Here is a 16,391-nt window from a genome sequence, read left to right as displayed (position 1 = left end):
AATCTCATTATAATTACACGCAAGGCAAAAAATGAATAAACAACCTTATCTTCCATGGCTTAAATTTATCATATCTCAAGAAAAAAAGAAAAATAATTACCACCTCAAAAACGTGAATAAAGAGCACATTCGGTTCATGATGACTATTAAAAAAATATTAAAACCGGATGAAGTGGAAACTCACGTGTCTAATAGGCGAGGTTAAATTAGCAAAAATTGTGTCTCACCTTCGGCGCCCGGCGATGCCGCAGTGCAGCACATGGACGGAATTTGGAGGGAGCGATGTGAAATAATTAATTGAATGATTGAGTAATTACAATAAATGAATAAAAAAACGTAAAAAAAAAAATTAATTTCTTAATCAATTGGTTAATCGCATACCTGAACAACAACTGTTTTATCTGAATCTGTAACTTTTTGAAAATTAAGTGGTTAATCGAAAAATAAATAATAAATCGATTAATTGATTAATGAATAAAAGAAAAATACTCTTTACAGCCAAATCACTTGGTCATTGTCAAGTCCAAATATCAGCTTCCTCACTCAAAAGGTACCTGAGATATTGCCCAGATGAGAAAGAAAATAAATAAATAATTAATAAATCAATAATAATAATTAAGTAATTAATCAATTAATTTATTAATCAAAAAATGAAAAATATTATTTTTGCCAAATCACTTGTTCACAATTGTGGCCAAATTTCAGCTTTCTAGCTCAAAGGATGGCTGAGGAATCGCCCGGACAAACAAGAAACCAATTGCCCCTTCGGTGCCCGGTGATGACGTCATGCAGCACCTGGAGATGAAATAGGAAAGGAGCAGTGTACAACAAACAAACAAACAAAAGGAGTGAAAACTGAGTATGACCTTTCCGTGCACGTCATCGCTGGGCCCCCTTCGGTACCTGGCGATGATATCTTACAGCGCTTGGAGATGGAATAGAGAGGGGCGGAATACATAAAGTCGAGGAAAGTGATGTCTTTGACAAAAAGCGGAGGTTGTGATGTCTTTGAAAAAGATGTGTAGTTTGTAGAACTGTAGCCAGTTCAAAAAGATGTGTAGAATGTAAAAAGATGTGAAAGATGTGAAAATGTCTTTGTGAAAAAATGAAAAGATGTGAAAAGATGTGTAGATGTCTTTCAAAAAGATGTGTAGAACTGTAGCCAGTTCAGTATCCGCCAAGTAAAAAAAAATGTGTAGAAAACACAAGGGGTAGTGCTGTCGAGCAAGAGGGTGATTTTCGTAAACAGTACATGACATGTGGGTTTATAGACAAGAGGACATGGAACCTAACACATTTTTTCCCATAGGCCCTTGGTCTTATTTTATGTGAATTTGGTTTAAGCAGCGGTTTCTAGGAATGCAACCCCCACATAAAAACAAGGGTTTATTACATTATTTTATGTGTGCAATTCTCCACAAACTTAATCCTGAATAGTAGTAAAAACTAGAACGGCACTCTTCAAAGTCGAGACGTCGACAGATATGCCTCCACCCACATTATTACATCATTATTCATACTTGTACCAAGTTTGATTTAAATCCCTTGAGCTGTTCTCAAGTATCACATTTTTACCTGAAAAGACCTCCCATCTTTGAAACCAAAATATAATCGATTCATCTTTGCATCATATTCATAATTGAGTACCAGTTCACTGGTAATTCCCTGTTTGTCGTTAAAAGGCGGCAAAAAGGGTTGGCGTCAGGAAGGGCATCCGGCCGTAAAACATTGCTTCAAAAAGGGGACCAAAAAAACAACAACTACCACGGTCCCCGAAAAGGCCAACCCCCGCTTTGCGGGGAAAAATGGCCTCTAAACGGTGGTTTTGGTTTTTTGCATCATAATGTATACTAATTCCAAGTTTGGTCAAAATCCCATCATTGGTTCACAAGTTAACGCGGTAACAGAATCTTTACCTAGCGGGACTAGATGCATACAGCTGTTCTTAAGTTATCGTGGTAATGAAAACCTATCACGGACGGATGGACGCATGACTGGACAGACAATCTGAAAACATAATGCTTCCGGGCGACCTCTTCGGGGGAGGCATAAAAAATACAGCATTTCAATGCACAAATTATGTTAGAAATTTTTAACTGCCGGTTTGTGAACCGCCGCCGGTCCGCTTAAAGAGAGCTATCAGCCCGTGGAGTAATTGAAGAAAAAAAGTACATGTGCATGTGTATATGAGCAGGCAGCTTTGGAGAATTTTTTTTTAAGGGGAAAAATCGTCGAAATACTGATGAGATTGCAAAAAAATATATATATTTAAGTCCTGGTGCATTTGCCACGTCTGCATACTTACTTTGTAGGTGAGTATACACGGACATTGTAATAAATATTAATTTAAAACCACTTCTCAAGGATCTGGTTTCGACATTTTTCCCCACCTGTCGTTTATCATTATATTTTGATTTTATTAGTCCCCGCATTTGTGTCACCCTGATGGCAAAATACACCACCCAGGGGCTTAGTGGAGGAGGATTTTAGGTGCAAAGCATTTTTTTTTCAATGGTAGTGCACAAATAAATGAATATTACGTCTTTTCCCAATTCATAATTACTCCCGCCAGGGGGTAATGCATTCGATCATGTCCATCCGTGTGTGTGTGTTCGTGTGTTTGTGAACAAGATATCTGGAAAAGTTCTGAACGGATTTGGATGAAAGTTGGTGGGATGATTGCCCTTGGGATAAGGAAGAATTGATTAGTTTTTGGTGAAGCTCAGGATATTATTCCGGATCCAGGAATTTTTTCCTGCAGCGGGAGTATGCGGCGGGAGCATGCGCTCTACTGAGTGGTGTTCTAGTTATGGAATGGAATTTATTTTTTGAAACAGAATTTGTCTTTTGCAAATAGAAAAGGCACCTTTTTGAAACGGAAAAATCAATGGCTGTAGAAACTGATAAGCCATAACTGCGACAACCCGTGCGCCACTCTGCCCCCACCCCCATCTCCTCCCCATCGCCCCACTCCTATCTCTCCCACTGCTCATCCCCACCAACCTCTCAATACCTTCAAACCAAATCTCTCACACACCATGACAAAAATATATACACCACATTAAATTCATTTTTGCCAATCTGATTTTTCGAATGCCAGTGTAAAATGTGCGGTGAACAATCAAATCAATAAAGAGGTTCATCAAGTTTAGGAAAGGTATCCCAACTACTAACCTTCGGTGGAGTCAGTATCAGAATCGCTGATATGGGTGAAGGACATGCTGTTGGGAAAATTAGAAAACCGGGAAAAATTATGGGCACAACTGTCTCCTGTTGAAGGGATGAATGGTAGAGGGGGAGCCGGTCGGACTGGCGGTGGAGGTGGTTGTGAATCCAATACAGGATTCAAAACTTGAAATCCAAGTGGTGGAGGTGGCGGTGGCCGTGATGGATGTTTGGGGATAGGAGAGAGGGAGATGCGTGGGAGGATGGAAAGGCGTGGGCCGGAAACCATGTCATCATCCCATTCAAATCCACCACCTTAAAAACAAGAAATAAAAGAAAGATCAATCAAAAGTGATTGAGAGCCAGTAACTTCACAAAACCCAAAAATAGTTTCAATATGTAATTGCTAGCAGGATAGCCTAGAGGTGCACGCACTCACCTCTGAGCTGTCTATCCCGGGTTTAAATCTCAGCTCAGTGATCAACTATCATCCTGTTTTTTTTTTTTTTTGTTTGTTTTTGCAGGCAGGGTGATTCATCAAATGTGTGCGCTGCTCCGTTGATGAACGTTAAACTGGGCGTTCTATCGGCCAGCAATAGTTTGTGGATGTTAAAGACCCCATTGTCATTCACGAAGAGCAAGCAAGCAATCAGCAGCACCATGAACAAATTACAAATTCCTGCTCTAACCACCAGGGGGCCCTGCATCAGCGATACAGCCACATCCCCAGCAATGATGGATCCCAGCAGCAACATGCTGCATACGAAATGATGATTTTTAAAGCTGCTATAAAATGTCCATTATTATAAAGCAAAGCTTAAACAACGTCACATGATAACATTAGAATTATTTAAAGTAGCCAGATTTCTCTGTCTGTCAAACGTTTTGCTGATCAATAAGTTGTCACACTGATCAATAAGGAAAGCTCCTTAGTACAAGTCTGACAAGCCAATGAATTCACCAACATAGTATGTGGCAATCTAAAGCGGTAGTGACATCTTCCAACCTTCCTCTGACGAATCTTCCGAGTTACTGAAAGCATCTCCAGGAGCCACTCTTCCCGTCTCATGCTCCATAGGCTCATCCTTTTCGGTGTCAGCATGAAGATTGCCCTCTGACTTAGTCAGTCGGTTGGTTGGTGCTTCCTGTGTGCAAGACGTGGTATAAAGGTCAAGTTCACAGTAAACTTACACGTGCGTTATTGTGCAACCACCAGCACAAACATGCCTTGCTGAACAATAAGCAAAAATAGATAAAAAGCACGTGAGAAAGTAATACTCACTTTGTCAAAGAGGTGCAATGTCACATTATCAAAAAAAGACACTCGTTTGTCCAAGACTTCACCCTTTCCCATTGCATTTTCAGGTTCTTGGTATGAGTGGGAAGCCCTCAACAAGCCCTTAAGATCCCGTCCATCATCCTGCTGGATGATCACTTCTGGAACTGGCCTTGCCGCCTCTTCCTCACTGTCCCAGCTGTCATAGTCGTCGTAATCATCAGCGTTGCACCCGATATATGATGGGAAGTCGTCCATATGACCAAATTCGATGTCCCGTGGTTCCTGTTCACTGCCTTGCTCATCATCCATGAAAGGGATGTCAAAGGAAGTAGCGAGGTTGTGTGTAGATGCCACATCTCTGCCTCGAAACCTCTCAAAATCTGCTACATCACAAAGGCCAGCGTTTTCACCATCCTCCTCCTCATCTGACTCTTCTTCAACACTGTCATCATTTCCCAAGATCACCCAGCCATGGCCTTGCATGTCATTCTGACATTCTGCTCTGTCCTCTTTGTCATTATTTTCAGCATCACCGTCATTAGTTCTGAAGGCGACAGTAACCTCCTCAAGGGAGGACAGGCTGGATGCATCCGAGTCGACATTCTGCGATGATCGACCTGCTCGAGCCAGCACACCGTTCTCTGCACCAACTACAATTGTCGAATTTCCAATAATATCTGTTGAACTGTAACCCGAAATGGAGACGACACGTGGGCCAGAAGCAGAGGGAATGGATTCTGGTTCTTCATCTGCACTTATTTCAGTTGACGCGGAGTCATCATCTTCGGCTGGTGTCTCATCAGGGACATTATTAGAGCATTTTCCAGCATACATATCAAGAATGATTAACGATTCTTCGTTCTTTGTGACTATTGCATTTTCCTTCTCAGTTGCCTCATCCTCTGTCTCTGCATCTTCCCCCTTTTCTTCTTCTTCCTCCTTGTTCGATCCCTTCTCATCGATGACTTCCATCACTTGCTCCAAATAAGTCTCTGCTTCCAGCTGATCTTTTTCTATCAAAGAGGTATCAAATGTACCAACAATATCTACATTTGTCCTGGAGCCTGCTTCTTCCTCCAAACACGTTTCTAAAGCTACAGTCGAGTCCTTCTCTTCTTTTAAGTTTTCTTTCATTGTCACTTCCTCCATCACAATCAAAACATCCTCAACCCTTAAAAATGGATTGCTCTCATTCAAAGCAATGTTTCGCTCCTCTTCCTCTTTTTCTTCTTCTTTTGTTTTCATGAGATTTCCCCCCTCAATATCCTGTCCGGTTTTCTCAACTACAGCAGCTTCCCTGATATCTTCTTTTTGCAGATCGGTTTTCTCAACTCTGTTAAACTCCTTTTGCTCTCCCTCCATGTTTTGTCCCAAAAAACCGTCATCTTTTACATTTATCTTTTCTTCAAATTTGCCTGGAGTAACATAGGCTTCCGCTTCAACCTGTTCCGCATTTGCCTTAGGATCCAAATCTGCTAAAGCCACCGTTACATTTTCGTCTTTGTCTTTATGAGTTTCAAACCATGTCTCAACCATCTTCTGATCAAATTGTAAAGTTCTTTCATTCATAACAAAGTCTCCTTCAAACTCGTTGTATTCTCTAGCAGCAACACGCGCTGGCACATCCTCAGCTGCCTTACTGGACACGTCATTAGTCTCAGTACCATTCTTTGGAACGTAAAATTCTGCCTCCTTGCCCTGATCGTCATCTTGCAGCATCACGTTTTGCTCTTTAGGTGCGAGAACATCCCAAGGGAATCGTGCATCAGCTCCTGCATGTCTATCCAATTCTAAATCAGAAAAGTAGGCCGAGTCTCGATAGGGAGACTTCCCAACTGAAGCTTCATCATCTGGTGGTGAAGTCAGGCCTTGAACTCCTGGTATTTTGGACAAGGAGGCTGACTCCAAGTCAAATCCTTGTATACCTTCATCAGCAGCCTCCATGCTTTCTACCTTGGTGAGTATCAATTCAAACTTGTTGTCATTCCTGTCACAGATAGGCAGACAGTCTGTTGGTCCATTATTCTCTTCAGTCTTCATATCAACTATGGCATCATTAATCTCTGGCAGCTTGTAAAAGGAAGTCGTGTCTCCAAACTCAGCAGACACCTTGTGGTTGTTATTAAAATTAAGCATTTCATGCACCGGTGAGCTGATTGCTGCCAAAACTATATCACTATCCAAGCCTTGTGTCTCCCCAACCTTCTTATTTCCAACCGTTAACCCCGCAGCAAAAGGGGGTGATGCAGAGGAACTGATGGCAGAAAATGCATCTTCCTTGTGGTTTTTATAATCAAGTTTGGGTTTTTCTTCAATGAGAAAGAGAGAATTGTCATACGTTTCATTTACAGCGCTTGCAGCACCTGTTTCAAGGTGGTATTTATTGATGTCTGCAGCTGGTGAGACAGAAAATGAATCTTCCTTGTGGTTTTTATCATCAAGTTTGGGTTTTTCTTCACTGAAAAAGAGAGAATTGTCATACGTTTCATTTACAGCGCTTGCAGCACCTGTTTCAAGGTGGTATTTATTGATGTCTGCAGCTGGTGAGACATCATCAGTAACACCAAGTGAGGGGTCGCTGAGTGTTTTAACTGGTAATGAAGTGCATAACAAACTCCCTTCATCATCATCATCATCATCATCATCACCAAGGTGCTTCTTTATGAGCGCCGCATCGCGGAGGAATATAAAGTTTGCTTCAAGCTCTCGAGCATCATTATTGGATGCTGGGGTTTCTGCAGAGATAAAGTTCTGGTTTTCCACTGTAGTATCTGTAGGTGGGTCACATGAACTCTCTCCTGGAGTTTCAGGAAGCAATACAACAGGGGCACGATCTGCAAATTTTGTGCCATTCCAATTAATGTTTGAAAATCCAGGAGGAATAGTTTGCTTCAATAAGGGATCTTGCCACAGTGATGTGACCATCAAAGCTGATGGAGAGAAAAGCTCAGATGTTAATCCTGTAGTTTGAGAAGAAACCGTTTCCTTTGGAGATGAAATTCCCTCAGCCATCACTTCCTCTGAAGGATCACCAAATGATGCTAAGGGCTTCAATATAGGAAAGGCAGTGCCTGTTCCTCCTGGATCATCAGCCCGCTGGGAAGGCTTCAGACTATGCCAGCGACGGTCAAAATCAGTTAATGAATCGGGCTCCGTGTTAGCATCCGGCAGTTTGTGGAGATGTTGCAGAAGGCGATGCACCTCGTCGGCTGTCGGTCGCTTGTCAGGGATGAGCCAACAAAAGCACAACACCTCATACCTAAAGGAGAGCAATGGATTAATAATTAAAAGGTGGCAAAGACATGCAAATCAATGGTTCTACATGCAAATCAATGTCATAAATCTATGGGGCCATGTAATTATTGACCAAGTACAAAAATTAAACAGGTTTCAACGGTGCTACATTATACACATATATTCCCGAACAATAACATTGGACAAACTCCATTTTTGATAGCTAACATACAACAGTCCTGTAACAAATCTGATGTGTTCTTGAAAGTTTTCCATGAAAATGAGAAAAGATCTGTCGACATCACTCAGCGTAATATCTTCCTAGCGACCACTATTCATTCCCCTTTGATAAATTGGTTGTGACTATTTCTACTTCCTTAATCACAATTTTTGCTTTGAATATGTGAAAACGAAATGAAACAATTTTATTTATTTATTTATTTTACAATTCTGACGCACCATCGCTCAGCGTGAGGCAAGTGCCTGTGCGGCTCTGGAAGCTTGACCAGTTGACCCGTAAGCAGACTGATGGAGAAGTCTCTGTCTGACTGGGTGCTGTATGGTTGTGTGCCGTAATCCAGTAATTCCCACATTGCCACCCCAAAAGACCTGGAGAAATACATAGACAATAAAAGAATACATAGACAACTTCACACCTCCCTCCCGCCAACGCTCCCCTCAATCCCACCAACCATCCCACCTCCTCCACTCCTCACCAGATATCAGACTGACTCGTTGCACCGTCGACTACAAGGTCTCCATGCTTCCCCTGCAATAACTCGGGCGCAAGCCATCGCAGAGGCAAACTTGCACCCCCAGCAGTGCTCACATAATCGTCCTAAAGGGATTGAAGAAGACAGGAAGAAAATAATTGCAGAAGCAGTCCAAATTGTCAGACATGTTGTCACGTACACCGCATACGCGCATCAAACCGACGAAGTCGAGACGGTGGTACTGTTTGTAAAGGGGTTCATTTTTCTGCGTCAATAGGAGGTGATTCTTGAATTACAATATAATAATAATAATAATGCTAAGTTTATATACTGCATGATAATAAATCAATATCCTCCACACACTTCTCAAATAAAATCAATTGAAACTAGAACGGCACTCAGTAGAGAGCATACCTCCGCCAGGTGAACAGTTTACATTTTGTATCCCAGAGGAGACCAGAAAATCACAATACAGAATCACATTTAATCAAAATCATCCATCCACAACTTTGAGATATCCTGCTTTGTATCGTTTTTTGGCCCTATCTCCCAAAGGTGAAGAATCACTGAAAGAAAATTACACTAGCCAGATCCGTAACGGATCCAGTTCTTCACCAAAATTGAAACTGTTCTTCCTTGTCACACACCTAACCTCTCCAGCAAGTTTCGTCCAAATCCATCCACAACGTTTTGAGATATCCTGCCCTATCGTGTTTGGCCCTATCTCCCAATGGTGAAGAATCACTTTAAAAAATTTTAGTAGCCGGATCTTCACCAAAATCTAATCATTTCGTCCTTGTCGCATACGCTTCATCTCTGCCAAATTTCATCCGAACCCATCCACAACTTTTTGAGATATCTTGTTCACAAACGGACAGACAAACAGACAGACAGACAGACAGACAGGGGTGAAAACATAACCGCCATTTCAGCTTTGGTGGCGGAGGTAACAAGGAGATGATAGTCGAGGTCCCGCACCTTTTGGGTGGTATGAAGAATAGATCTGTATAATATGAAAGCTAAATGTTCAACAGGTTTTGAAATACAGTACCGGGTACACTAGCCAAGTTACCAAGATTGATGCCATGACAACATAATATAGCCAATCACTGCCCTGATCTATTCAGGTTGAGACAATATCATGACGAACAGCTATCTGCAATATGAAAGCGAAATGTTCAACTGTTTTTGAAATAAATAAAACGTACACAAAAGTACATGGATATATGATCAGTCGGTCGGTCAGAGCGAGCTCATTTTAATGTCCCCCATCCGCGACCTTGTCGGAGGGGAAGGGGACAAAAACGACTTCAAATTATCGGTCACCATATTAAGGAGTTGAGACTTTTGGGATACCGACAAAGGATTGGGCTGGAGATCTCAAGGTGCGTGCTGGTACATTAGGTGTGATCATGCCCATTATGTAGGCCGGGTTCATGTTGTTTAGTTCTTTATATCTGAGTAGAAGGATCTTAAAAACTATTCTATTTTCAATGGAAAGGAAGTGGAGATTTTTTTTTAGTGTTTGTGATATATATGTAGCTTGCTTCCGAAGCTCATTCCGAATCTGTCCAATGCATCTAATTGCTGCAGTGGCGGAGCGGCAAACATTCTTGATTTTGTTCTTTCATGGTTAGGTGGTGTGTTTCATGGTTAGCCTGGTGTTGGCTTAGCGGTTAGGGTGCGGCTTGGGATCCTAGGATCCTGGGTTCGAATCCCAGTCATCGCTGAATTAACGCCAGGGGGGTTGACTCAGCCTGTCATCCTTCCAAGGTCGGCAAATTAAGTACCAGTTTACTGGTAATTCCCTGTGTGTCGCAAGAGGTGACTAACAGGGTTGGCGGCAGTAAGGGCATGCGGCCGTAAAACATTGCTTCAAAAAAAGGGGACCACGGTGCCCAAAAAAGGCCAACCCCTGATCTGCAGGGAAAAATGGCCTCTAAATGTGGTTCGTATGGTTCGGTGACGATCCAAGACTGCACCAAGGGTTTCTTGCATGGACAATGGGAGACACGTCAACATCACCAACCACCATGGTCAGTGGATGAGGCACTGCGAGGAACCTTGAGGAAAAATGGATGATTTCCGTTTAAGGATCATTTAATGCAAGTTTTATTTGTTGGGCCACCCAAATATCAACATCGTTGATGCATGCATAGAGTCGATCCAGCAAGTCCTCACATTCACGTGGCTTGAATAGAATAGAATATATAGTCTTGGTTCTCATGGCAGGTGTCCAATTCGATAACTAAAAATTAGCAGCTTTATTTGTAAAGTAAATACGTTGAGATCTACATGCTTTAAGACAGAAGGATTAGAACGGAGAAATGCAAGGCACGGTTGCGAGTGCAAGAGACCCACCGGATAAGCATCGTAAGCCAATCCATAGTCCCCAAGCTTGACCACGAGTTCTCGGTTCAAAAGCCAAGATCTGAGCGCCAAATCACTGGAGAAAACACACAGGTACAGCAAAGAAAAGTTACACTTGGCTTACGTAAAATCTTCACATAGATGGTGGTTCGTATGCAGCCAATGGCTGCTTGGCTGCATGATCTTCTGGGGGTGTGGCTGTGCCACTGATGCAATACCCCCTTTTACATACAAGTTGGTACTCCTTTTATCGATCTCGGAAGGCTGAGTCAACCCACCTCATGTTATTTCAACGGCACGACAGGGACTCAAACTCAGGACCCTAAATATCTCAAGTCAGCCACCTTAACCGTCAGGCCAACACGAGGCTTATTTACAAGTTTAATATATTACAACGACGTATACACAAAGTATATGCACAAAGAAAAAGAAGCTTGTTAGAAAGTCAGAGCAGCTTTGGTATTGTAATAAAAAAATAATGTGTTCCTTTACAAGGAACATCAACTCAGGAGGCCATTCGTCCGATCAAGCCTGTGCAATGGCTGCCAAACTATGGTTGTTTGTCCATGCTCTTGTCATGCTTAAAGCCCTTCGTATGACCAAGCCAAGATTCGAACCGCAACATCCCAGTCTCAGAGGAGATGCTTACAAAAACAATATGTATATAATCATTAAAACCACTGAGTCTGGTTTGTTTGCCCATGCTCTTAGTGAGGTACCTTGGTGAAAATATCGTTACACGGTGGACAAAAGTATCATTTTTTAACCAAAGCATCTCCATGGTATACCTTTAAGAAAAAAAAGTAGGGCTGCAAAAAATTGGATTAAGGGAAGGGCAATATATGACGTCATTATGACGTCATCAGCTAATTATTACACAATTATAAATAAAAAATCGTTTAATTAGTTGGGAGTAAGTCGTGGAGCGTATTTTTACCTTAAATATATGTTTCTGAGGTGAAGGAATTCAATGCAGTTGCCAATATTGTTCTTGAACTATCTTTAAAAGATTTATGATGTCATTATGACATCATCAACTAAAAAGCTCATATTAGACACAAATTGGATTGGTTAGTCAACAATGACATATGGAGAGTCTTTAATTCATAAGGCTATGCTTGTTGGGTCACATAAATTAACGCAGCCGCACCTTTTTATTTAGACCGAGGTATTACGTTTTATGACATCTTCATTATGTCATTCTGCCATAAAGCCCAGATGGGTGGAGTGTTGCAGTGATGGTTGTCCTTCTGGAAGTTTCTCCCATCTCCACTCAGGATCTCTGGAGCTCAGCCAGAGTGACCATCGGGTTCTTGGTCACCTCTCTTACCAAGGCCCTTCTCCCCCGATTGCTCAGTTTGGCCGGGCGGCCAGCTCTAGGAAGAGTCCTGGATGTACCAAACTTCTTCCATTTAAGAATTATGGAGGCCACTGTGCTCTTGGGAACCTTCAATGCAGCAGAGATTTTTTTTGTCGGCTTCCCCAGATCTGTGCCTCGACACAATCCTGTCTCTGAGCTCTTCAGGCAGTTCCTTCGACCTCATGGCTTGGTTTTTGCTCTGATATGCATTGTCAGCTGTGAGATCATATATATATATACAGGTGTGTGCCTTTCCAAATCATGTCCAATCAATTGAATTTACCACAGGTGGACTCCAATCAAGGTGTAGAAACATCTCAAACATGATCAAGAGAAATGGGAGGCACCTGAGCTAAATTTCAAGTGTCATAGCAAAGGGTATGAATACTTATGTCAATGTGATATTTCAGTTTTTTCTTTTTAATAAATTTGCAAAACTTTCTAAAATCCTGTTTTCTCTTTGTCATTGTGGGGTATTGAGTGTAGATTGATGAGGGAAAAAATGAATTTAAACGATTTCAGCAAAAGGCTGCAACATAACAAAATGTGAAAAAAGTGAAGGGGTCTGAATACTTTCTGAATGCACTGTATGTATGTATGTATGTATGTATGTATGTATGTATGTATGTATGTATGTATGCATGCAACAGGGCTTACAAACCAATATGTATGTATGCAACAGGGCTTACAAAACAATATGTATGTATGCAACAGGGCTTACAAAACAATATGCATGTATGCAACAGAGCTTATAAAACAATATGTATGCAAAAGCACTTACAAAGCAAGATGTATGCGATAGGGCTTACAAAACAATATGTATGTATGTATGTATGCAACAGGGCTTACAAAACAATATGTATGCGATAGGGCTTACAAACAATATGTATGCGATAGGGCTTACAAACAATATGCATGCAACAGCACTTACAAAACAATATGCATGCAACAGCACTTACAAAACAATATGCATGCAACAGCACTTCCACAACAATATGCATGCAACAGCACTTACAAAACAAGATGTATGCGATAGGGCTTACAAACAATATGCATGCAACAGCACTTACAAAGCAATATGCATGCAACAGCACTTACAAAGCAATATGCATGCAACAGCACTTACAAAACCATATGCATGCAACAGCACTTACAAAACAAGATGTATGCAACAGCACTTACAAAATAAAATGTATGTGATAGGGCTTACAAACAATATGCATGCAACAGCACTTGCAAAACAATATGCATGCAACAGCACTTGCAAAACAATATGCATGCAACAGCACTTACAAAACAATATGTATGCAACAGCACTTACACAACAATATGCATCCAACAGGACTTACAAAACAAGATGTATGCAATAGGGCTTACAAAAAATATGCATGCAACAGAGTTATAATATGCATGCAATAGAGTCTTACAAAACGAGTGTCTATCAAGTTTACTGTAACTGTTTTCTACCCAACTTCTATTAATTTGTCTGTCCCTTGTCTCTTTCACCCATGGAAAATTAAGTTTGGTTTAAAGCTTTCTTCCATCAGTCATCTTCATCATAGATGTCAGATATGGATTGACAAATCAATATAAACTGTTGGGTAATTAACGTCAGGCATTTTCTCAAAGACCCTTTCATGCAGTGTCGTCTCTCACAACACGCAAGCCTGGTGGCAAGTTAATTTTACCTACGCCACTGAAGGTGGACAGAGGTTATGTTTCCACCACTGTCTGTTTGTTTGTTTGTCTATGAGAAGGATATCACAAACAGATATGGATGGTTTTGGACGAATCTTGGTGGATGTGTTGGGTACGTGTGACAAGGAGGAATTACTTAGATTTTGGTTAAGGTCTGGATACAGATCAGTCTAACCTTGAATGTAGATCCAAACACCCTCCTTCATTCATAAAATGCATTATCAACAATAAAGTGCAGCAAAAGAGTGAATTTAAAGCTAAGAGCAGAAGACAGCTTTGGTTTTAAGTATCCTCTTTGTCCACCAGGGTCAGTTAATTTAAGTAGCAGAGGTGACCAAGATTCGAGAAAGCTGACCCTCATTTCAAACCCATTTTATTAACTGCATTTTCACGGCTGATATTGTTATCGCAATATCGAATCTGCTCACACTATTGGGTTATATATATGTGAATGAATGCCATATAAAAATCTTCCCTGCACCCACATCTCCATCTCTTGCTCTGGAAAAGGAGTTAACATTCAAAATACCAGGCACATTTCGCTTCCCATGTCAGTTAGCTGTCATATTTTGGTTAATAAAACCATCGTTCAACTTGTCTGTCGACGAAAAGCTATCCTTCACAAAGACTAGTATTCCATGATATTGTTATTATGAAGCTAAGTTATTTCTGTTATCTGTGCAACAACTTTCTCTTGCTCTGCAGAGATCCATGCCAAAGCATTGTGATAGTGTCTAAGTGCAAGTGCAGGAAAGTTCCAGCACTGGGAACAAAATCACTGATGCTGGAGTAGAGACCGCAGCACACACTCAAGCAGCGTCAGGATGTTGTTGCCAGGGCATGGTCAAAGGTCTTTACTCTTTACAAAACGAAGGTGAAGTTACAGGGAAAGCTGCTCAATATAAAAACGACAAGTCAGGAGACGAAGATGGTTCACGATTGAGCGGTATTCAATGACAAAGGACGGACTGTAACCGAAACAGGCCCGGAAATGTCAAAACGAAGGTTACTGACCTTGAAATGAGATAAAAAATAATGTATAATCAGTTATGAGGTTAGTTAGCTACACAATACCGAAAATTCGGTGAAAAATTAAATGAGAAAAAAAAAAAAAAAAATGAAACATCGAGCTCCGTGGGGCGAGACACACAACATTGGCCTAACCAATGGATCAATGGCATTGATCTGCGCATGCGCAAGATTGGTCGTCACGTCTCTTCAAAGCTGTCCCCGCGCGCACGCTTTCGAAGTTAAGTAATTTTTCACAATTGTGTTTTTGTCGAATCTGTATCTTTCTTTCGGTGTATGTACTTATTGGGGTGACTTTAATAGGTTTCTCGGTGTTGGTTTTTCATACCTGTGTACAGAATCGTCGTTTTTTTCATATCGTGTATTCTGAGGCCTAGTGTAGTACTAGTAGGCTACCGTGTCAGCCCTTGGCTTGAGGCTTTTTTTTGGTCTCAGCGGTTCTTCGATCGCGCTGCAAATTACTTTCGGTCTCTGTTTTTCACCCCATACTTCCTTGTTTTAAAATCTCAAAAAAAAAACCCCAAAAATTTTTTTCCCTTCTCTGTTCTTATCCGTTTGTTCGTTCTTATTTGTTCGTTCGTTCTTCGACCACGTTGTTTGTGATCACGTGATCACGTTGTAAAAAATGTTTCATCTGTCCCCTGAAGAACTTTATTTTGTCATATTCTATGACACCTTTTTCTTTTTCTTCCCCCTTGCCCCTTGCCCCGCCCTCCCAAATCTTCCCCATCACCCATCCCTTTCAAATCTCCCCCCCTACCCCTTCCCTCCTAAACTCCCCCCACACTCCTCCCCTCCGAGACTCTCCCTCATTCCTCCCCTCCTAGACTCCCCTCTCACCCCTCCTCCTCAAAGCATCCTCCCCGCTTCTTCCCCCTTCCAACTTTCACCTTCTTCTCCCTCAACCTTCTGCCTCACTCTTTCCCCTCCTCAAATAACACCTCACTGCGCCTCACCCAATCACCATCAAACCTTTTGTCTGCCCCATTCTTCCCTTTCTCCAAGCTATTCTGTAATCTCTGACACACCTTCAACAGCTCTCCCTACCTCTTCCTCCTCTTCCACATCTTACCCTACCGCTCCCCCCCCTGTTCTGTATCCGATGCTCCCCCTTCCTCTTCCTTAACAGTATGGACCTCAAACATCCAGGGCCTTCGCTCAAACTTAACTGATCTCTCCATACAGGTTGCTTTTGACAAACCAGACGTGATCTGCTTAACAGAAACTTTCCTCCTTCATGATGTCTCTGATTCCTTGGTATCTTTCCCAGGTTACTCCCTCCTCCGGTATGATAGACCTGAGCCTCGTCCTGGAGGTGGGGTCACTATCTTTATAAAAAAACTCTTCCTCACTCGCCCTGCACTGCCCTCTCTCCACCTCACCCCCAGGAATACCTTTGGCTACGGCTTCCCCTTCGCTCCCACCTTTTGTTCATATGTGTGTTGTACCGTCGACCAAACAGTGATGACTCCATCTACATCTCGCTGTCTGATAATATGGACCAACTTCTATCTACCCATCCCAACTCTCTCTTCCTCATATG

At 41.7% G+C, this 16,391-nt stretch overlaps 1 protein-coding gene across 2 annotated transcripts in view; it reads right to left on the bottom strand.

Annotated features, from left to right (window-relative positions):
- LOC137422484 (uncharacterized) overlaps positions 1-16,391 on the bottom strand; it is a 92,147-nt gene that overhangs the window by 10,686 nt on the left and 65,070 nt on the right. For both annotated transcript variants that reach the window (XM_068109230.2, XM_068109236.2), the window contains exons 8-13: positions 10,753-10,837; positions 8,395-8,516; positions 8,138-8,287; positions 4,448-7,703; positions 4,172-4,310; positions 3,175-3,480 (exon numbers count right to left, since the gene is read on the bottom strand). In XM_068109230.2, coding sequence (XP_067965331.2) covers positions 3,175-3,480; positions 4,172-4,310; positions 4,448-7,703; positions 8,138-8,287; positions 8,395-8,516; positions 10,753-10,837 — 4,058 coding nt within the window. The remainder of the gene's footprint in view (positions 1-3,174; positions 3,481-4,171; positions 4,311-4,447; positions 7,704-8,137; positions 8,288-8,394; positions 8,517-10,752; positions 10,838-16,391) is intronic.

The sequence above is a fragment of the Myxine glutinosa genome, chromosome 1 (assembly GCF_964187855.1).
Source record: "Myxine glutinosa chromosome 1, kmMyxGlut1.1, whole genome shotgun sequence".
Lineage (NCBI taxonomy): Eukaryota > Metazoa > Chordata > Myxini > Myxiniformes > Myxinidae > Myxine > Myxine glutinosa.
The sequence above is the reverse complement of the archived record's forward strand: the minus strand, read 5'-3'. Positions and strand labels throughout refer to the sequence as shown.